Genomic DNA, 24,688 nt, shown 5'->3' on the forward strand with positions numbered 1-24,688 from the left:
TAACAAGTACGGCCAGAATAGCCCATGGGTTTCTGATATGGTGAATATCCCGTATGGTGTCTCGGTGTGGAGAACTATCAGAAATTTATGGGGTCAACTACAACACAATATTAGATACAAAGTGGGGAATGGGACCAGGGTTCTTTTCTGGAAAGATCACTGGATTGGTCAGGATTCCTTGGTGTCTTCCTATCCGAATATATATATCCTCAGCTCGTCTCAAGATGCAATGGTAAATGAGGTATGGTCTGAACAAGGATGGAATTTCAGCTTCAGAAGGTTACTAAATGACTGGGAGATAGGGAGAGTAGCCGAGATGCTACAAACACTAGATGATTTCAAGGGCACAAATCTGGAAGTTGATGTAATGATTTGGAAACACAATCATGATGGTATGTTGTCAGTCAGCAGATTGTACAATAGGAAAGTGAAGGAACTTCCCGGGGAAATCTCTGGACCATGGAGTAAGGTATGGAAAAATAAAGTGCCAACTAAAGTGAGGTGTTTCTCATGGCTAGTGGCTAAAAGGGCTAACTCATGCGAAGCTACAAAGAAGAGGCTTTGAAATAGCTTCCTGGTGTTTACTGTAATGAGACAAATGAGACTAATAGCCATCTATTCCTCCATTGCAAAGTCACTGCTCAATTATGGGCCATTTTTCTTAGCAGAACACACACAAACTGGACAATGCCAGAACACACTGCAGACCTTCTTAGTTGCTGGGTGAGAAGAGGGGGGAGTAAGAGCCAGAAGAAATGGTGGAACATGATACCCTCTTGTATATGGTGGACTATTTGGAGAGAAAGAAACAAGAGGTGTATGGAAAATACTGCAGAATCAGTACAAAAGATCAAATGGCGTTGTATGAAGACCTTCTGTTTTTGGTGTAATGAGGAGGGTATAGAGGATGCTGGACAAATTTTAATTTTTTTCTCTTCTTTACAAGTTTAGTAGCAATTTCTTGAGTTGGACTTTTTTGGGTCACTGATGTAAATCTTTTTGATGGTTGCCAGCATACCCTCATTGCTGAAGAATACAACTTTACTTTATCAAAAATAAAAAATAAAAAAATGTATACGGGTATGCGGGCTTGGCTAAAAATAATTCAAATATCTAAATTAGATATGCCTAAATTATGGTGGACTATTTGGAAGGAAAGGAATGCATAAATTTTGAGAGCAAGTTTGAATTTGTAATTATTATTAAGTACAAACGCACTTCCTTACAGTTTTTTTGGTGTTACATGGCTATTGCAAATGATTTATAGGTCATGATATACTTCTTGAGTTCATTGCGCATTCAGCAGTGATGTTGACCTATAAATATCTTTAAAGCATCTTCTGGTTGATGACTTTTTATTACAAATATCTTTTAACAATAAAAAAATATATGCTTAAATTATGATTTCACCCCAGCTTTTGTTTTGATTTCAGAAATCATTGCATCTCTCTCGAATGTCTTTATCAATTTTGGTTATAATACCCAAAATCGATTGACCAAATCTGTTATGGTCCCTGTTATGGATCTAGTTATGGGACGCTGCAAGATAAAATTTGAAGTTTTCTTCTTACGACCTATGGTGCTGGTTTGTTAAGAGAGAACCTGCAATCTCTTGAGTTAAAGTACTCAAAAACTGAAATAACTTTTCTGCTTACCTTTTCTAAGACAAATAAATAGGTTAAATACAACACTTAAAAAGATAACTACCCCTTGAAACTAGGACATGACTTCCTAACATTACTGGAATGAAAAACTGCACTATTACAGGAAAATAACTACTACTAAAAGGAAATAACTAATGTTGTAACTATTGGATGACTAATGAGTGATAACATTACTCTCCTCCTTCAAATCGCACTTGTCCTCAAGCGCTAAGTGCGGTGAGAAATCTGCTGTCTTGGATTGATGACCTCGTCTATAAAGTCAATCCAGAATAATTTCTTGCATTGATGACCTCGGGTGAATGGATCATCACAAATGAAACAAAGTCCCTTAAGTCGCCTTTCCTCCATTTCAGATTTGGCCAGTTTCTTCACAAATTTGGCATGTTGAGGTGAGAAATCTGCTGTCTTGGATTTGCAAGCATCTAACGATTGCGAACAAACGGGTTGTTCCTTGCGTTCATAAAGTCGAGATAAACTCATCGCCGTAGCCAAATCTGGAGGATTATGCAACTCAACTTCAATTGCTATATAATCAGTAAGATCACTGATATAGAGTTCAATTTTTTGCGACTGAGTGAGTGTACCAGCCCGCGAAATTAACTGCTCAAACTTTTCTTGGTAATTTGTCACAGACCCGATCTGGCATAACTTACCCAATTCTCCCAATTTCTGACTTCTAATTGGTGGCCCAAAGCGAAGGTTACATTGACGTTTGAATTCATCCCAAGATGGTTGAGGCATATCTATCTCTAGTTGAAGAAACCAAAGTTGTGCATTGCCTTCTAAATGAAAAGAAGCAAGTCCAACCTTTTCTTCTTCTGGAGTTTGTTGGTGTCGAAAGAAGTGTTCACATCTGTTCAACCATCCCAAAGGGTCCTCTTGGCCATTAAATCGTGGGAAATCCAACTTTGTATGTCGAGGAATGATGAAACTTCCTCCTACTTCTGATCTCGACCAACCTACCACTTTATTTTTTCCCTTCCAACCGCGATTCTGACTTGTATTTTCATTTGAATCAGAATCAACCTTAGAATTCTTTAAATCCTTTGCGAGTGCATCCAAACGAGCATTTATTGCTTCCTGGCTAAATTGGCTGCACGTTCTTCGTGGAACAAATTCACCAATTGTGCTAGTTGATGTTGAATTTGGTCTCCCATAACTCCCCTCTCTGATACCAAGTTGTTATGGTCCCCTGTTATGGATTTAGTTATGGTCTATGGGACGTTGCAAGATAAAATCTGAAGTTTTCTTCTTACAACCTATGGTGCTGGTTCGTTAAGAGAGAACCTGCAATCTCTTGAGTTAAAGTACTCAAAAACTGAAATTACTTTTCTACTTACCTTTCTTGAGACAAACAAATGGTTTAAATACAACACTTAAAAAGATAACTACCCCTAGAAACTAGGACATGACTTCCTAACATTACTGGAATGAAAAACTGCACTATTACAGGAAAATAACTACTACTAAAAGGAAATAACTACTGCTAAAAAGAAATAACTAATGCTGTAACTATTGGATGACTAATGAGTGATAACAAAATCCCACACCCACACACATGTCGTGTCGACACGGTTGCGGTACCAAAAGAGTCTGCACAACTTAGATGAATACTGTGGGGTCTTGACTTGGGAGTAGGGAAAAAGAAATTGAGATCACTTTCTTAATCTCAGTTTAGCTTTGAGTTGCATCACCGACAAAAACACTCTTGTTATTATATCTCATCTATAATTAACAGGATACACAATCTACATTATGTTTAAAAAAGATATGTTACATGTTCTGTTCCTTGAGTATTTCATTCAAATCTTCTGTATCTCCTTTGTTGTTTCAAACTTGATTTATGATACATAACAAGTAAATCAAATATTATGTAAAGTCCATCTCAGTTGTCAAAATCCGTGAGTTACTGCATACCTGATTAGCTTATATTTTCTGATTGCTCCATGGTCGCCTCACACTTCATCCCTTGTATGCTCTGACGTGTTATCCATCTTTGTAGTTCTCATCTAGTATGACCCCTTACCCCCTCTTTGTCTTTACATCCAAGCTTGTACTTAGGATACCCTTAAGCTGTCCATCTTGTATATGCAACCTCTGCCATCTCATGATTGCTGCGAGACTTAACAGGTTTATGGTTATCATTATTCATTTATTAGCCTATAGATAGCTTTATGATATTATGGAAGTTACTAATGTTACTAGTGTTTCTATTTATAGTTTCTAATTATCAATGTGACTTTCTGGTCTTGTGCACTTTTCATCATTGAGGCTAGAAGTGGTTAATAATAATTGGATTACTCATGAACATGTTCAAGATGCTTTGTGGATAGCTAATCAATGTAATACTAGCTGCATACAAGGCACTAATTGTGAGCTGCAGTTTTAAAGCATTATCTTTTTTTTTTTTGAGAAGTGTACTATTCCTCAAGTCAAGGAGAAAGAGCATGTGGATCAAATGTGGAAAACAAAGGAAAAATCTGTGTCCTTTCTCTCAAAAACATCAAAATGATCTTGAGAAAGATCACGTGGAATCACACACAAACAACCTGGACAAAAAAAGAAGTGACTTGGACAAGAAGAAACGAAGTATTTGCTGATAACTCAAACCAATCAATTGAATATCGATTAATACATAATAGATTGAACACTATTTGAAAACGGCTCTATCCTAACAATGGGAGGAAGATCAGGTTTTGGGAAGATGACTGGTTAGGGAATGGAAGCCTCAAATGCTTGTTCCCAGATATTCATCACCTGAACCAACAACAAGAGTCGAGTCTTTATGAAGTTTGGTCTGAACATGGATGGAACCTTACCTACAGAAGACTGATGCAAGATTGGGAGGTGGAAAGATTGGCTGAATTTTATGGTACACTTGATCAATTCTTAGGATTCAAGGAAGGAGAAGACACTCTTAAATGGAAATGTCATAATAAAGGTTTATTCACTGTTAGTTCTGCATATAGAAATATGAATCATATGGGATCCCAAGTTAACTTTCTGCCTTGGAAGCTTATATGGAAGGTTAAAATACCATATAAAGTGGTAGTTTTTACTTGGTTGGTGGTGAAAGAGGCTGTACTTACACAAGAGAATCTTATGAAGAGGGGAATACAAATGTGCCCAAGATGCTGTTTTTGTGAGCAGGTTGCAGAGACAATTAATCATCTGTTCTTACATTGTAAAGTGGTTGGCAAGCTGTGGAATTTGTTTACTAGCTTCAGAGGTATAAGTTGGACTGTTCCAGGGAGAACAGGACAGGCTCTAGAAAGCTGGAATATGGAGGGCAGTGGCAGCACAGACAAGAGTAGATGGAAAATTGTCCCAGCTGTTATTTGGTGGACCATATGGAAAGAAAGGAATTCTAGGAATTTTGATAACAAGAGCAGCCCTCTGCACAAGATTAAAATGAACTGCATTATCACTTTTTGCTATTGGTGTAGTTCAGAGTATATAGATGACCCTGTGGCTATTGTAGACATTCTAGGGTCCTTATAAAGGTGAAAGGAGGATCTAGGGATAGTTCTCTTTTTTCTTCTTTTCTTTTCTTTATCCTTTGTTTATGCCCGACATACATGTGTGGAAGGAGGATATGATGTAAATTTTTGGATACCAGCTTTGAGCTGATGATTGATATACAAATGTTACCTTTATCAAAAAAATAATAATATGGTAAATCCTGACTATCTGCAACCATTACTTTTAACGAGAAAAGTGATGCTGACTATCCTCAACTTGTTTGCCTTGAAAGAACAGTTTAATTATATTCAAGACGTGTTATCTGATGTTTGCCTCTTTGCCAGGGGTTTCTTTATATGGTGGACCCAAAGCAAGCTCCCTGCTCAAGATTCCAGAGGCACGTACATTTCATCACGAATATAGTTCACTAGCTTGCACTGTGGAAGTTGTTGAAGATGTATATGCTGCGATAGATCATATACATCAGCATGGAAGGCATGTTATGTTTGCCTAATTTTTTTTTAATAGGATGCATTATGATTTTTTTTAAAAATTACTTCATATTGAAGCTCCGGTTCCATGCAAACTTTTGCAATCCTTATTTTGTTATACCCAACTCACTGCAGTGCCCACACCGATAGCGTCATTACCGAAGATCAGGAAGTTGCTGAAGTTTTTTTACGTCAGGTTGACAGGTATATTTACTGGATTACTTTATCTTATCATTCTTATGTTTTTCAACTTCATCCTTTACTACAACTCATGAATAGTTTCTTCAGTCTGATAGACTAACTACCTGTTTGGATTGGCTTTTTGACTTTGACTTATAAGACAAAAGCCATAAGTTGGAAATTCTAACTTATGACTTTTGGCTTATTTTTATCATTTTAGCTTAAAATCAAGTGCTTATAAGCACTTTTTAAATTTACCCAAACACTTCAAAAGTGCTTAAAAACACTTAAAATAAGCCAATCCAAACAGGCTGCAAGTCCTCTGGCATTTCATTAGTTCCCAATAATAAGTTTTGCTCATTGTAGTTAATCATTTTGTGGGGGGAATACATTTGATTTTCACTTTTCAGTGCTGCTGTATTTCACAATGCAAGTACAAGATTTAGTGATGGATTCCGCTTTGGACTTGGTGCAGAGGTATATAATCTATCAGTGATTCCAAATTATCTTTTGGCATTGTAGTTTCTTATTTATCTGTATCTTGCTTGCTTTTGGGTGAATAGGTGGGCATTAGTACTGGTCGTATTCATGCTCGTGGCCCAGTTGGAGTTGAAGGATTGCTAACAACTAAATGGTATGTGTGCTATCAACTGTTTTTTTGCTTCAGTTCCTCTTCTACTTCTTTCTGGCTTTAAGTCCTACCTGGAAAGCTACCACTCTTGAGAGTTTGCCTTTTGAAACAACAAAACTGTTTCTTCTCAATTCTCTTTGGCGACTCATATATCTCTTATGATAAAAGAGAAAATGGAAGTAAAGAAGATGATGTAGTCAGTTTAATCTCCTAATGCAAGTCGAAATGAATTCTCTCAACTTGACCTAGATACCATTTCTTTCCTATACGACATATCCTTCAGCTTTATTGCATTTGCTACAACTTCTTAATTATATTTTTGTCTGTCTGCATCATGAACTTGGTATACTTCATTACAGGATCACATGTGACTGACTGCCCACACTTAGGTTTTTTTCTTGACCAAACCAGTCTTTTAGACCTAGTGCAGCAAGATCTCAGTGCATATCCAGCCTGCATTCCTTTGCCCGGTTGTCTTCCTACTTGGCAAGATTCAGGTGCCTCTGTTTCTTAGTATCATGGCACTACTACCCCTGTAACATCTATTCACATGTTTCGACATCCTGCCAATAATGATTCCGCCATCTCATCACTTACTCTTCTTCTTTTCTTTTGCCCCCTTTCTGAGTACATCGTTCACATTCGACTATTAGGTCAAATCCACAATTACCTCCTCCTTGGTAACATGTACCTCATTTTGCTACCATCTTCTTTCTCGAGTCTCATACCTTACTAACTGATACTGTCACAATCTCTCTTAATGGTTGAGGTCAACGCTCTAGCCTCGAGATTCCGATCCGTTGCTTGAACATCTAGTACGTACATGATTTTCTAGGAACTTCACATTCACTTGCCACCCTAAGCTCGATCGTGCGGAGTGGAATGATTCATGAAAGCATAGTTCTATTGCATGATTTTGAGTATGAAAGAAAGGTAAGTTTTCCTAAATGTCTGTGTAGCCTCCTCCTTGTAGATGTGGTCGACAACAAACCAATAAAAAGGACTCTACTGAACACGATTTAATTGACTTCGTGGCATACATAAACCATGAACCTAGTGCTCTAATGGTAAGTTTGTCGCACCCTAAAACCTTGGTGAGCCAGACTGGCACTCGGTGCCTTAACTTGACTGAACGGACCAACTAGTCATGAATCATAGAAACTTACATAAACATGAAACATATGTATACATAGAGAAGTCTTTGGGCCTGAAACATACAACTGACATAAGACCCAACTGAAACATGAGTCATAACATCTGTACATACATGACAACATCAACACAGGTCTATGAAGCCTCTACAATAATCTAGGACCTGTAGGAAGTGTCAGGACAGGGCCCGACCTTCTCAAATCTCTATATACAATACATGGATACTAGATTAAAACCCAGGTAGTAGCCGAGATGAAAACATGTTTCACTTTCATTAACAAGCTCTCTTGCCATTTCCAAAATTCAGTCATTTGAAAATTCGTAGTAAAATCCTCTATTCACAAAATAACTTTCTTTATGCATAGAATTCTGATTCATGGTGTAGCTTACACCCATTCGTTGGAGTACTCCCACATTTGAAATTACAATTCAAGCTTTTAAAACATTTAATGAGTATGTCTTAGAAGATTAAGCCTCAACTTACCTCAGCCTCCGAGCTCAAATTTGAGTTCTGTCCCACAAGCTGTCAACAAGTCGTATTCTAACATATAATATGGGTTTGACAGATTTAAATTACGCTTGACAAGCTCAATGCATCAAAATTGGACTAAGCCCTAATTCATCGTTTCCCAAAGCCATGTTCTAGCGTGGAGTCTTAACTCACTCATTCTATTTTATACTACCAATGGCTCATAAATAACTAATGGGATCATTTATGACTATCCAATCTATCACCTCAACCATGAAGACCCTCTTCACCTTCCTTGTTTTTAATGTCCATAAATGGATTTTCACCATTCCACCATCCAACCACTAGTTAAGTACATTCAGTACTCTTAGGGGTCGTTTGGTACAAAGATTAATAACACAGGGATTAGTGGGATTAGTAATGCAGGGATTAGTAGTGCAAAGATTAGTAAATGCAGGAATTATTTTTATGAAGTGTTTTGTTCATCTTGTGTTTGGATTAAAACTCTATAAAAAGCTTCTTTCCAATTATACTCTTGTATTATTATGTAATTGGGTTGAGGTAGATAATTGCCAGTGACAATATTATTTTTTACGACCTTCTAACTAGCTAGGAGAAGAACTTTTTTGTTCTCATGTGTGCTATTTTTTCACTTAAATTATTTATCATCTTAATAAATTGATCACTCACAAAATGTCAATTTTTTGAATTTAAAAAAGATAAACCAGCTACTTATAAAACCGAAAAGACGTAAACAATAGTAAAATTGAGTAAACTATCTACATTTACACATAAAAATTGCAAGTTATAGTTTTAATATATATGCAATTTTATAAATTGTTCAAAATACAAATAATTAGAAAACCACACAAATATATATATATATATATATATACACACACACACTCACTAGAAACATCATGTGGTGTTATATTTTCCTTTTTAATTAATGTTAAACAACTCACATTTCAAATATTGTATTGATTTCTATTGGATTTATTTAGTAACAAACAACCCTCTCTAAATAATTTGTAAGCTAATTTATTTAAATAAATTTACTAGTACAAATATAAAACATAAAGCATAAAATCAAGAAAAGGATTAAAATGATTTGAGGGATATTTTTGTCTTTATATAGACTTATCCCATGGTATTAAATCCTATGTATTACTAATACCTCCAAATGGAAGGTATTAGTAATACATCCTCTAATACCATATAGGGTGTATAACTAATCCATGGATTAATTATACATAGGTCTAAATTCTTACCAAACATAGTACTAAATAGGCTTAAGTCATCAGTGGCCCCTTAAAGTTGTCCGCATAATTGAACACTTTACTAAGTAATACTAAAATTCTTCCAATTGAACACTTGGCCGGTTAACAGTTTTTAACTGATCTTAAAGGATGCCTTACACCTTCCCTTTAGGCTTAAGTCATCAGTGGCCCCTTAAAGTTGTCCTCAACTAAGACTAGTACCTATTGAACACTTTTACCAATTCAAAAATTGTTCCTATTAGGCATTTTTTGATAATCAACAAAATATATGAAGAGTGTGTGATACATTTGCGGTGACGTGGCAAAACGGCTAATTAAAAAATAACATGTGACACTTGGCCCCGAAAATTATAAAAAAAATATTTTTGTTTAAAATTATTTCAAACACTTTTTATATCTAATTTTTTAAAAAAGAAAAAGAAGAAAATGATAATGTCAACCTATTCTACCCAACCCAACCCCACCCCTACCCCAACCCCCTTTCATCTTCATCTTCTTCCCTAAACACATTCTTTCTCAAATCACAAAACCTAATTCTTTTCAAATAACTTGAAGATTAGCTTTTTAAAAAAATATATACATTTTCATACTAAGAGTGAAGAAGAAAGAAAAATTTTTGCCGGCGGTTATTCATTTCTACATCGAAGACAAAATGAAATTGATAGCTCAAAAATTAATTCTTTCAAATTTTTGAATATCATTTTTGATAAATTTAATGGGTTTATATATGAATTTGAGTAAAAATCTTTGTTCGAAAATTGTAATAAACAAATATTGGCAAAATTTTTTTATACGTAAAAAGCATCTATCTTCTTTCTTCTTCTTCATATTTGTTCCTTATTTTTATGAGATTTGAAATAAATCATACGAAAGAAAGTCTTACTTTCTTTCAAATCTGAATCTTCATAGTTGATTTTCATTTATCTTCATATTTGGAAGAAATAATATATTTTTTTTTATAAAAAAGAAAGAAAAAACAATGTTGGAGCTAAAATGAAGAAAGTTTTGCAAACTAAAGTATGAAGAAGTGATAGGTAGGGAGTGGGTCCTTTTCTTTTGAAAAAGTGTAAATGAAAGAAGAAAATGTTTTAAGTTAATTATAATGCCAAGTGTCAATAAAAGAAGAAAAATTTCAAAAAGACACTATTTTGAATCTTTTCACGCGCTTCAGGGGAAGTGCAAAACACATTTTTTGCCATATCAGCGTTTTGTGTTTAATAGGTACATGTTTTGAACAATTTAGGTGTTCAATAGGTACAAGTCTTAATTGAGCTGTCTAAGTGAATTATGCGGACAACTTTAAGGGGCGGTCGATGACTTAAGCCTACTAAATAATACCATACATAATACATGGACTATTTCTCCTAATACTCCCTACCAAACGACCCCTTATAGCATAACAACACTAATATATTAAGCCCAAGAGTTGGAATTACTTATAGGGGTCTTGGTGTGGCTGTGGTGGATAAGAGGAGTTAATCCCAAGATAATTTTTGAGTGCACTTCAATCCATTGTTTGGTTGCAAAGGTTGGGATAACTTATCACAGGATTAATAATTAGTCCTGGGATAAGTTATTCCTCCCTGGGGTGGAATAGTAATCCTAGGATAACTTATCCTGAGATAAAATATGTAAAATAACAAAAATATCCCCCTTAAACTATCTTTTATACACTACTTTACATTCATGTATATTAACATAATTCTTAACAACATTTATAATAACATTCACAATCTTAATTATTCGTTATTTTTATGATAATATATTTTTCTATTAAAAAATTACATTTTATAAGTACAATTTTTATTTATGAATATATTATAAGTTGAATTTATTTGCCCAATTCTTATGTTTATTTATACTTTTATTTCTCCTAAAATGTATACTCCACTACTAAATTGCATATTTTTAATTAAATAGTTTATTACTCTCTTAAAAATGATCTTTTATATATCAATTAAATTGTAGCTAACTTTAAAATGTAGAGAACTTCAATAATAAAATTTCTTTTACTTTAATAAACTTAAAATGTAAGTTTTATTTTTAAACTAAATAAGATGGAAATTTATTTTTAAGCTAAAAAAGATGAAAAAATTATTTTTAAGCTAAATAAGATGGAAGTTTTATTTTTAAGTTAAATAAGATGAAAGTTTAATTTTAAAAATACACGTCACAATCATGGAAATGCACACACAAAAATATTTAAGCTAAAATATGGAAAATTTATTTTTAAGAATGAATAACTAAATCTTGCAAAGAAAATGTAAAAAAAAAATTAAATAAGGTGGATGGTATTTTTGTAAACAAACAACTTATTCTTAGAAATTGTGCCATTAATATGAGTTTGAATATGACAAACCAAACAAGCAATTATAACTACTCCTACCATAGCTAATCCCAACATAACTTATCCCACTATAACTAATCCCAACATACCAAACGACCCCTTAGAGTTCAAATCTCAAAATCTTACCCATAGGTTATTGGTGGAATTTCCTTGGAACTTTTCAAATTCATGATATTGATATTAATATCATGATAAGGGAGTGATATAATGCATATATAACGTCTGAGCAGTTGGCAAAAGCACTGAGCATGCTTTATTTCATGGTCGCACTGCCTGATTTTCCCTCTCGGAAGTTTTTCTTTCACGGCCGTGATTTGTCCCCTTCACACACCTTTCAGTAAACGTTTGTATGAGTGTTCAAATGACAAGTGTTTGCACTAGACTTCAAGGGCACAACTTTCATTCATAATATCATGGCCGAATTTCTTCTAGATTAAGAGATGTACTCCTTTGAAGTTACATTTGGATGTCTTTATCCATTATCATTTCGAACTTGCTCCAAACTTTTGTTCTGAATTTTCAAACATCCATATAGCTTTTCAAGCAGAAGATTTGGATATTATACTCCTTCTCAACTTGTCAAACACTCCTATGCACAACTTAGAACTAGGTGTGGACATAATACGTAGCGAAAATTTTCCACAGCTTTGTCATCTCTACCATTAGTTTAGGGTTTAAGACCAAAAATGTCTAATTTTTGTATATTTTTGTTTAGTGATATACATCTAAGGACCATAATTGTCCAACCCATATATATTAAGGGGCATTTTATCAATACTTCATCACCAAAATGAAATGAAAACAATAAAAAAGATCAGAGGCATGAGTTTGCCATGGTTTTACTGTGTCTTGTATGTGCAAGAGGAAGAGTTTATTTGCTGTTTAAAATCTATACCAAGTTCTAGAGTCCAGTACCTATTTGATGCTGAAATGAGTTTTCTTCCTTCAATTTTTCTTAAGCTTGTTTACTTATTTTGATTGGGTGTAAGAATTAAATATTGAATTTTATTCTGCATTTTGGACATGCGTTATTTACCCAATGCTGCAATTTTGTATAGGCTTGCAAGGGGAAGTGGACAAATTGTTGATGGTGATAAATCAATTGTGTACAGTCACAAAGACCTTACTCAGCAAGGGTGATTGTCCAGTTGTGTATTTAGGAAGATTTTGTATGGTGCTATTGGATGGTGGGTAAAGCACGTTTGGTGCTTACCCAAAATTTTTATGTATGTTCCAGCCATGGAGATAGATTGACTTGTGATCATTTGCATACACAGGCCAAACACTCTTAATATTATTCTGTATTATTTAACATAGTTATGTTGTTGCATAGTTTTTAACTTGCAGTCTAATTTGTCCAATTATAATAATATCGAAATGTGTATTCCAAATAATTAAAAAAACGTTTCATTTATATAAATGTCCTGGCCAACTTGCAATTTTTCTTCTAGGTTATTGTTACCTCCCACCATCATAATTATTAGGTAATTTTGCCAACCAAATCTTAGGTAGATGAGGCCTTGTCTATAGTGAGATTTCAACCTTGGTTTTCACGGTTTGTACTAAATTCATTGAATATTAAGTCCACCTTAGGAAATCAATAAAATTGAAGATGGATTCTTCAACAACATATGACCTCTGTGAAGGAAATCAATAATCTTAAATCTTGTATAGGAGAAAAGCAAGTAATAATTTAGAATTGAAATGCTATCAATTTATTACTCAAAAGAAACAATCAAGAGAATCTAGAAACTAATTTAATTAAACATTAAAATATGAGATACAATACAAGGTAGAAATAGAAAGAGAAAATACATCAAATCTGCCCTAAACTTGACAATAAAATTTATTTTAGCACTTTAACTACATAAATGTCTATTTACCCTCTTAATCTAATATGAAATGAATTAAATATCATCCTAAAAATATAGTAGCGACGATCTCACAATGAAAAGTGTATTATGTAAAGGTAAAATGCTAAAGTAAATTTTACTGCCAAGTTCAAGGGGAATTTGATGTATTTTCTGAAATAGAAACGAACTCAGTAAGATAGTTCAAGAGGGGTTCAATATGGTGAAAAAGGATAAACCTATAAATCACAAGTGTGTTCAATATTATCTTTCAAAGGTAGCTGATGAAATAAGAACCCTAAAGAGGAGGGGTTAGTTTCAAATACATACAATAAAGTAACTAGTTTACAATAAATATTTATGTATAAAATAGCCAAAAGTCATAGAAAGTATACATTGACTATACAATATAGCTTACTTATACATGAACTATACACTTTCTATACATTATGATACACTCAAAAATCTGAATATAGCTTAACTATATATGAAGTATACATTGACTATACAATATAGCTTACTTATACATGAACTATACACTTTCTATACATTATGATACACTCAAAAATCTGAATATAGCTTAACTATATATGAAGTATACATTGACTATTAAATCTCGATTAACTCAAAATCACTTCTAAACATTCCCTAATTTTAGATATAAAATTCTCTCAATGTTTCAAGTCTTTTGAGATATAATTCGCTCAAAATAATTCACATTTGCAATATGTCGATTTTTTTTATTTCTTAAAAAAAGGAGGAGGAGAAGAAGATACAGAAGAAGAATGACAAAGAACACTACTTATTTTTTTAAGTGGGCTATTCAAACTAATGAACATTTTGTCTAATTTTCCAAAGTCTATTCATACTAGGAGCAGTTATTCTAATGGGTCGATATAAATACTCAAAATACACTTCTATGCTTGAAATTAGCGCTGGGTTTTGTTCTTTTATATACCCACTTAAGTATATGTATAAATTTTAGGAATCATAGTTTTAATATGAAATTACAATATATCCCTATTTAGTTTGTAATTACATTGATCCCTGAAAAAGTAACACAATTCGGATACATTAAAAAATAGCACGGATACATTAAAAAATAAACGTCATATATTTTATTGTTGCGCTTTAATGGAAAACAAAAACAAAAAAATCCCTTAATTCATGCAAATCAGTTTCATCCTTAATGTCAATGATAGAAACGTGATTCCCAAAATAACAAACCAAATCAGAATTCAAAAAAATTCAAATCGTGTTTGTCTTCTTCCCTGTTTCAATGAAGAAATATTCAAGTGAGAATCAATTTTTTTGTTGCGAGTTTGATCAGATACATAATGAATATCTCAATTTTGTTGATGCATTCAAGAGTATAGGAGAGTGAGGTTAAATATGAAAGATACATGAGTGATGGGATAGTGGTTGGTGAAAATGTTTCCTTCATGAATCTAGTTTCAGCCATTGCAGCTGAGTTGAATATTGATGAGTCAAGAAAAAAAATTGATATCCGATACATTGTAGAAGGAAACTCCTCTACAATGAGTATAAGGAATGATATGGGAGTAAAACTGTACGTAGAGGTAAAGAAACACGAGGTTGGATTTGGTATGTATCACCTCTGTATTGATACAACTGATAAGGATGTTGGCGATATAGAAAGTTTTGATGTGTCGCCTGGTGCAATCGTCTGTGTCGAAGGTGCTGAAAAGGATACATGTGCTCTCAACTTGGTATAATAAAAAATGGTGATTCGTGTTATATATTAGAGATGGAGGTAACGAATAACATATCTGATACACACAGTACAAACGTGAAAGTAAATCAATTGTACAAGGATAAAGTCACTCTAGTATCTGTAGTGGCAAAATACAAAATAAAACATGGCTTCAATTTTTGAGTTAAAAGATCTGATAACAAAAGGTACGCAACTCATTTTTCATTCATGCATTTGAATTTTGGTGAATCAATCATGATACTTTATTTGCTATAAGGTTGATTCATTAAATGTTTGGCGTGTTATTTTGAGTTCTCAGATCTGTAAGTTACAGTATTGTTATTATAAAGTATCAGGTATATGTGACACTACTTTTTTTTGAATGTTTAAATTTATGTATGCGTAGCAAAATCAGGATACATTATTGCATTACAGTTGATACACTTATGATTTGATGTGTATTTACTATTTAATGTATTTTTGTATTTATGAGTTTTTGTAATATTATTATAACGTATCGGAAATATTTGAACTTTTTTTTATATGTTAATGCATCAATATATGATTGTTTTCATTAATGTATCATTATATTTTGGTGAAACATTAAGGATATATTACCGGCTAAAAGTATGATACATTAAACTTGTGACATATATATTTTGATGTATCATATCTGTGAGTTAGAGTACTGTTAATATAAAGTAACTGATACATGTGACTCTATTTTATTTGATGTTTGATTTTCTATATGCGTATAATAATGATGATACATTATTGCATTCAACTAGATACAAGTATGATTTGATGAATATTTCATGGTTAATGTGTTTTTGTATCTTTCTGTCAATGTAAGATTACTATAAAGTATCAGATATATTTCACCTTATGTTAATGTATCAGTATAGTAATTTTTCACTAATGTATCCTTGTGTATAGAATCTATTGTTTAAATGTATCAGTTAGGCATTTTACTAATGTATCTGAAAAAAATACAGCTATGTATTATTGTGTTTATCGGATGACTGTTGTTGGAGATTGAGTGCATCTGTTAGTAAGAAATCAAATTTATTCAAAGTGAGGTACTTCAATAGTGAGCATATATGTCCGTTAAGGGATATGGTATTAACAAAGGTTCAAGCTACAGTTGGGTTTATTAGTGGTGTGACAGCGCGCCTAAACTGCTCAATCATAAAATAATTCATACTCCAAATGATGTTATTGAGGATATTAGAGAACTGTATGGGATCGATATTTCATACCAGCAAGCATGGCGTGCTAAGGAGCGTGCATTAAAGATGATAAGGGGTAAACCTACAAATGAATATAGACAATTGCCTAAATACATATATATGTTGGAAACTGTGTATCCAAATTCTTATATACGGATGCATAAGTCGGAGCAAAATCAGTTCATGTATCTATTCATAGCATTAAGGTCATTAATGAGGGGGTTTGATTTCTGTAGACCAGTAGTTGTTGTTGACGGTGCACATCTTGGTGGAGCTTACAAAGGAACTTTTGTATCAGCAAATACGTTTGATGGTGCATGTATGATTACTGTATTAGAATTTATAATTTTTGTCTCATAACAATGATTACTTGAATTTGATACTTTATATATGGATAGTTGTGTATCTAGAAATTAAGAAACATGTGCGCTATTTATGAGTAGGATGCATATTGTCGTTAGCTTATGGAGTGGTGGACAGTGAAAATGATTGTTCATGGACATGATTCTTCCAACAGTTTAAAAGTGCATTTGGGGAGAGGGAAAAAATGTGTGTTGTATCAGATAGAAATGAAAGCATAACTAAGAGTGGCAGTACTGTTTTTCCAAATGTTCCTCATTTTGCATGCATATGGCACCTTTGGAATTTTTTTTGTTCAAACATCAAGAGAAGCATAAACATATTAAGTGATGTGTTCTATTCAATGGCCAAGGCTTATAGAAAAGAGGATTTTGACAAATTGATGGCTAAAGTCGTTAAAATTGACAACTTGGTTAAGATGAATCTTGAGGATGTTGGTTATGAAAAGTGGTCAAGAGTTCATGCAAAAGTAAACAGGGGGAGAATGATGACTTCTAACATAATGGAATGTATCAATGATTGGCTTGTTGAGGCGCGACAACTACCTATAATAGATTTTTTGGAAGAAGTCAGAATTCTATTCGGTTCTTAGAACCCTAAAAATAGAGAAATAGCATCCTATACAAAGGAAACATTAGGGAGGAGATTTGAAGAGTTGTTGATTCTAAACGCTTCTAAATGTTCAAAAATGAAGGTATGTACTAATATATAAACTATCATGTATTTGGAATTGGTTATTGTTTGGCTGTTGTGAGTATAAAATTGATTTAATTGATATGCGGTTTGTGTCTTAATTAATGTTATCAGGTTGTGCAATCTACTGAAATTATTTATTCAGTTTATGAATGTGGGCGAAGATACATTATTTGCCTTGAGAGAAAAATCTGTAACTGTGGGAGATTTTAGCTAGACGAGATACCTTGTGCGCACGCATTTGCTGTTTTGAAGAAAAAAAATATTATAGATATACATCCCTACTGCTCAGATTACTATAAGTCAGCTGCATTGGCAAACACATATGAAGTTCCGATGGTTCCAATGCCGGATAAGGAGGATTGATCAGCACTGGAGTTTGTTTTGGAAGAAATCGTCTTGCCACCAAGATACAAAGGCTGGCTGGACGACCAAGGAAAATGAGGAAGAAAAATCCAGATGAAAAGATAAGCACAAACACAAACCGTTGTGGATAGGAAGGTCAAAATCGAAGAACTTGTACTTTCTTCCCGAAGAAGATTGACCGACTTCTTTGTTAGAGCTACTGTTATGTTTCAGATACATTATTTTAAGATTACATGTTTTCAATTTTTTTTGCTTTCTCACTTTTACCTTGATAAAACATTACAATTTACTAATAGCCAGTGAAATCTTGTTACAATAATTTGAAATATTAAGATTTTCTACCTTGTGTTTATTTTTATAACAGATTATGTTTCAAATACATGTTTAAATAATGTATCATTACCTATTTGATAATAATGTACATTATATTCTGATTGTAGGGATTGTATCCGTCAATATATTTTAGATACATTTTTATATAATGTATCTTAAGTTAATTGAATAATGATGTATCTTATATAATAATGGTGTTAAAAATATAAGTATGTAAAATGAAATAAGAAGTGTCGATAAATGAATCGGAATAAGTAGTAATTAATTTGTCTATGTGACTAGATAAATGAATGAGCCAGCAACTAATTACAATAAATTGACCAAAATTATCAGCATGAATGAGTGTCAATGTATCAACTCCTACCAGAAGTAATGCGAATAAAAACTGTCGTTTGTTTATGAATTAATGAATCTGATACATTGAATTAGTAAAGTGTAAAAGTATCAGCTGAATAAATTGACCAAAATTTATCAGCTCCTACCAGAAGTAATGAGAATAAATGATGTCGTTTGTTTATGAATTAATGAATCTGATACAATGCATTAGTAAAGTGTGGAAGTATCAGCTCCTACCAGAAGTAATGAGCATAAATGTTGTTGTGTGTTTAAGAATTAATGAATCTGATACATAAATATTACCCAATTTTTGTATCAGATTATATACGACAAATGTGTACATCAATACAGTTCCTCAAATAACATGTGCAAAAATTGAAAGTTGATGTCAAACTAAACAAGTTTTAAGAGAAACACTGTAATGCTTGGGTACAAACATCTGAAAACAACAAAAACAGAAATTCTTGGCAAATAATATTTGGGCTAAGTTTTTGGTGAAATCACATCATGTGTTTGACCTCAAGTTTTTCCAAGAATATTTGACTATTTCAAAAAAATATGATTTATATCCATAAGTTCTAAAAACTATTAAAAATACTCATAAATTTGTATTATCTTTTTATACTAAATATGTTCCTTTAAAAAATAACCTTATAACATAATTGATAACAATCAACAACAACAAAATAACAATATATGCAAGAGCAATACATTAATCGCATATTCAAACTTGTCATTGATTCGGTTATAATTATAATTCACTAAAAATAAATTGTTCTTTTTTCTCAATTTTGTTACTCAAATTAGAAATTAAAATTTTCCGGAGGAGGTAGTAACAAACTATTCCTTTATATAATCTTCCCACATTCTACGAACAATCTCTTTCCTACAAGCTTTCATTTCTAGATCAGATGATAGAGAAGAAGAAACAATATTGTTACCCTGAGTCAATTGTGTTGAATGAACCCTTTTTCTTCTCTCTTCTCTCTTGTTGAAAGCTCTCTCTCAAAAGCCTCTCTTATGTCCTAATGTCTTTCAAAGACAATACTAATGAGCAATTCGGATCTTGTCGATCCCGTGGTGGTTACCTTCGGTTTGAAGGATTTTTTCACGTTAAACTTGGTGTTCTTTAGTTTTATATTTTTGTTTTCATCTTTTCGTCACAACAAATTGTTCATCATCTTCATCAGTAACCATATCATCACGTTCATGTTCATTGAAATATTTCATTACTGCTTCGATTTTCACGCAAAATATTATGTAATACGGGACAAACAACTACTATTTCAGCTGCATGTCTAATTTATAGTTGTTCATGCCTTGTCGTAGTATTCTGAATCTACTTTTCCATGCACCAAATGTTATTTCAATTACATTACGCAAAGAGACATGTCTATAGTTATATAACTCTTTGTCATGTTTAGGCTCTCTTTCACTTTTTTTGTAGTCTTGCAAATGATATCACATTCCTTTGTTATTTAAGATAGAGATGTTTAATATGGTTGGTGAGCATGTTGTTTAATAGATAAAGTAATCTAGTTATTTATTTGTAGTAATAGATAGATATGGTAGATAAATATTATGAGTATTTTTTATAAAATATAAAAGTTTGGGGTAATTTTTGAATTTTTTCAAATTTCCAAACACCAGAACTTGACCCAAAAACTAGTTTTTTTTAGTATTTGAGAACTTGGGATTCTTGGCAAATATATTTGCCAAGTTATGTAGCCAAACACCACTGGCTAAATTTTTTTCCAAGTTTTCCCAAGTTTTATTTGGGACCAAACGGGTGGGTCTTGAAATCATCTTTCCATTCTTCCTGTACTTTATGTTAATTTGGAAGTCTTCATTGTAGTAGGTGCCTCACGTGCATACATCATTCATTCTTTTAAAGTATTCATCATTGATTTGAACCTTGCAAAACAAAGAAGAAAACACAAATTTGTATCCACTCACTCACTAACAATAAAGAATCATATACTCAAATTTCTGTTTTAATTAACACTCTCATAATATAGCTAAGTATCATAATATACAATAAAGAACAATTGCTCAATGCAAATGATATGTACTTGATTATAAGCAAAATTACAATAATATGGTGAATTACGATGACTAATATTCTCAATAGGTGCAACAAATGTAACACAATTGATTGAATCATCACTTGAAAGCATATCACTATTAATTTCTAAAACTAGATGGATTCTCATAAGCACAAAATCATAGAAATCAAGAAGAATAAGTAGAGTTTCCTTTTAAGCAACCAAACTAGTTCACCCTCTAGTTGGTATTCCAACTAAACCAAACACAAAATCGTGTAACTTGATCAACTACAAAATTTTATTCCAAAATTTTCACAAACATTCCATTTAGGCTTCAAAGATCAATATCAAAGAAATATGACAATTTTGCTCATAAAAGATTCCACAAGTATTAAAAATAGAATTTTTGACCTCATTCACTTCAAATAAAGTCAATATAAGCATAAATCATTTATACAAATCATTCTTCATGATGTACCGTGAGTTTACGATATTTTTGATGCATTAAACTTGGAGTTTTGCATGAGTCTTAGGCATTTTGTTATTAGATGTGATGGTATTTTGATCAAATTTTTCAAGAAATAGGTTTGGAGCAGTTGGTGTTGAAAGTGCTAGAGGCAGGCAGGAAATTGGCAACAAACGAGCCCACCTACGAGCCGCCATTCATTTGACGAGCCATAGGTGGAGGCATAGATTGAAGGTTCTAGGAAGTTTGATTAAGTGTGGAACCACAGAGGCTACTGACGAGTCGTGAGTCGAATGACGGACCGTCGTTGATGAGTCATCGATGACTTCAGAGAAGATGAGTTCCAGTACATGAACAACGAGTGAATAGGACGGATCGTGCTTAGACCTACGGGCCATAGGTCATGACCATCGTTAGCATCCATATGATTTTTGGCCAACTGATGAGCAACAATGGCACCCACGAACCATTGTTTGTGTGACAAGTCGTGGGTGGCCATCCGCAACGACACTGCCCAAATCAAAATTTCCAAATTCCTTTTCCTACTTGGTTTAGGATTTTATTTTCCTATAAATATTAGTTGTAATTTTCGTTTTTGGGTTGTTAGACTTTTTGTGATACTTTATTTTGGTTTTGAGAATTGTTTTGTTGTTGGGCGCATGGGAGATGGAGAATAGGAGGAAAGCATGGACACAACTAAAAGGAGCACGCGAATGAACACACGAAGAAGAACTGGGTTGGGCGCATTGGCGCGTCATACTAGGCCCTTAACTACAGAAGCCCTAGCTTGGCGCACTACAGGTACCCGACGCCAGCCTTCGAATTTGTGGTGCGCCGGTGGCACACCGCCCATCCAGAGCCTGATGAATTTGAAAAATCTCAAGAATTTCGAATCCATCAAGGAGAAGGGATTATTTTCCCAAATCCTATAAATAAAACCTTAGACCTCTTTCGTAGGGTTCCATCTTCTTTTTCAACTGAATGAGCAAGGCATAAAAATACACCTTAGGTTACTTTTCTTCTATTCTATTTTAGCTGTTGAATTACATGGAAACAATTGTGTTGATGTTTTTTATTAGTATGAGTAGCTAATATTGTTCTGAGCTGCGACTATGGATGATTGTTGAACATTGATTTTATTGGATTACTTTGGTTATTATATAAATTATTCTTTTGTTCTTATATTACTATTATAATGCTTGATGACCATTAGAATAAATCTATTGTCTGCTTTTGAACTCGGGAGAGGAATAAATGGATAGAACGTGGAATACAAGGAGCATGATCTTTTCCTGCATATCACTTGAATTGATTTGCATCTAGGATAGAGATATATCTAGGTCTCATGCTTGGTTACAAAACAATATGATAGCTTTAATACTCACCAGTTGATTCAATCTATCCTCACTAAACAATGTAGTTAAACTGTCAAATAGGGCAAGTAATTAGAGGTCGGGTGATCATGATCATAATATTAACCTTGTAAATCAATAACTTGATAACCATCTGAAATCCATAAAAGATATATGAAGCATAAATTCTTAGTCACAATGCAACCCTGGAATTATCCCAATTATTGTTAAACACCAAAATTGAAGTCGAACTTTGTTAGTTACTTTTAATTCTTATATTCGTGCAACTGTAGTTCTAAATACAAAATCAAATCTTTGAGATATATTTGCATTAATTTGTGGCTTTAGTTGAGTTAAATATAAGTTAATCATAGGTCTTTTCGATTCGATAATCTGGTTCTTTTAGAGCTACTGTATTACTTGGACGACACGTACACTTGTGTGTGCATTTGGGAGCAACAATTTCGATGTGATAAAAAAATATTTTTGTGACAATAATTTATAGTTAATACTAATGTTAATAGTGAAGCGTAACATATACAGCGTGAAGTCACCATATCTAATTTATACAGTCAAATAAAACGGTCAACTAGGATTGATTGCTTGCCTATAGGCTATAACATAAAAGACGTGTCGCCTAGAAGGTTAAGTGTCGTTTGACATAAACTACTTCATGTACCATAACAAAGACTTAACTCCAGTTGAAATTTTAGACCTTGATATAATTGGTTAAGCTTATTAGTACTCTGCTTAACATTTAATTTATAGAGTTTAACCTGGAAAAGAGATGATGAAGTTTTTATATCTGACTCGCAAGCAATTGTAGCTGGGTTGTTATAGAAAAAAGGTTAAAGTATTGTTCAGATGTTGACATTTTAAAAACAAATTCATATTTCCTTTAAGTTAAATTTATATGTCGAAATAAAAGAATTGTTAAATTAGAAGTGCAACTTCTACGCTAACAAGAAATGTTAGCTAATGTCATGACCCAAAAATGGACATGATGGCACTCGTCTATCCCACCATGAAAAGTGTAGCCTCAAACCCAATAGTACGAAATAAATATGCGGAAAGTAAAACAACAATAGCATAAGAGTGGAAAACTTAGTCATTCTAGATTAATTCCAAAACCTAGTTGTCACGTGTACAAGCCACTAATGTATTAATACATAATCTATATCTATCTATATCTATCTATCTATACTATCTTAAAAACATAAACTCTCTAACTTGAATTAAATTACTATAATGCCCCTAACTTAAAACACCCATCTATATATGTTTGAATAGCATATTTTTTTTTTAAAGGTTGTGACTTTTCTGATAAGTTGTGTTTTTCCTAGGGTTGTGACTTTTATGATAAGTTGTGATATTTTCAAAGGGTTCTGATTTTTTTGATGTGTTGTGATTTTTCCAAAGGATTGTGACTTTCAGATGAATTGAGACTTTTTCAAAGTGTTGTGACTTATTCGATAAGTTGTGACTTTTTCAAAGGATTGTTGCTTTTCCAACGGATTATGACTTTTCAAATAAGGCACAATAAGCACATGATCATACTATCCCTTGTTGGCTGTAAATAAAGGGATTTCCTCTCATTTTTAACCACAAAATATTTCTAATATTCTAATGATCTTCTTCTTCTTGCAATTTAAATTTTTTCGTGTGATTTATTGTTGTCGAGTAAGTTTGAAGATCCATGGAATTTGAGGTACCGCTATTCTGATGAAGTAAATCATTCTATCCTAAGAGGGTATATTCCAGAACATTGATTACTTGAGGGAAATAATTTTTGGTGATATAATAATTGTTTTTTTTTGCTTAGTATATATTGTAGTATGTAATGTTCCAATATATGAAGCTAACGTGGGAGTAGTCTAAATTCATTTATTTTTGCCAATAATTTCTCTTGCAATGCAAATATATGCATCTGAATATATATTTTTTAAAATTATTACACTTCTCGTGAGTCAAAAAAAATTTCACAAGTCGTTTTGTTGATGTTCAAGACATAAGAATGATTTTATTTACTATGCTATTTATGTGGTTGAGATTGTTAGGAAGTTTGCTTCAAAATAGTTATTACTATATAAACATTTTCCTTTCATTTTACTTATTTACTTTTTTAACAATATTTATGTATTTAGTCGAAGAAAAATTCATATGATTTATAATGACGTTGGGTTGAAGGGTGTATTAGTTTGATTTTCATTTTTTATTTAATTGCTAATTTTTATGAGATACATATTTTTATTATATGTCAATCTCTCT

The 24,688-nt window shown here is 32.8% G+C and overlaps 1 protein-coding gene across 1 annotated transcript in view; it reads left to right on the plus strand.

Annotated features, from left to right (window-relative positions):
- The window catches only part of LOC102582423 (delta-1-pyrroline-5-carboxylate synthase), a 35,060-nt gene extending 22,044 nt beyond the window's left edge, over nucleotides 1-13,016 (plus strand). The window contains exons 16-20 of the mRNA XM_006355200.2: nucleotides 5,471-5,621; nucleotides 5,753-5,821; nucleotides 6,208-6,274; nucleotides 6,361-6,431; nucleotides 12,735-13,016. Of these exons, the coding sequence (XP_006355262.1) occupies nucleotides 5,471-5,621; nucleotides 5,753-5,821; nucleotides 6,208-6,274; nucleotides 6,361-6,431; nucleotides 12,735-12,816 (440 nt within the window). The 3' untranslated portion in view covers nucleotides 12,817-13,016. The remainder of the gene's footprint in view (nucleotides 1-5,470; nucleotides 5,622-5,752; nucleotides 5,822-6,207; nucleotides 6,275-6,360; nucleotides 6,432-12,734) is intronic.
- Nucleotides 13,017-24,688: the final 11,672 nt, after the last annotated feature.

The sequence above is a fragment of the Solanum tuberosum genome, unplaced genomic scaffold (genome assembly GCF_000226075.1).
Source record: "Solanum tuberosum cultivar DM 1-3 516 R44 unplaced genomic scaffold, SolTub_3.0 scf00188, whole genome shotgun sequence".
In the NCBI taxonomy this organism is placed as follows: Eukaryota; Viridiplantae; Streptophyta; class Magnoliopsida; order Solanales; family Solanaceae; genus Solanum; species Solanum tuberosum.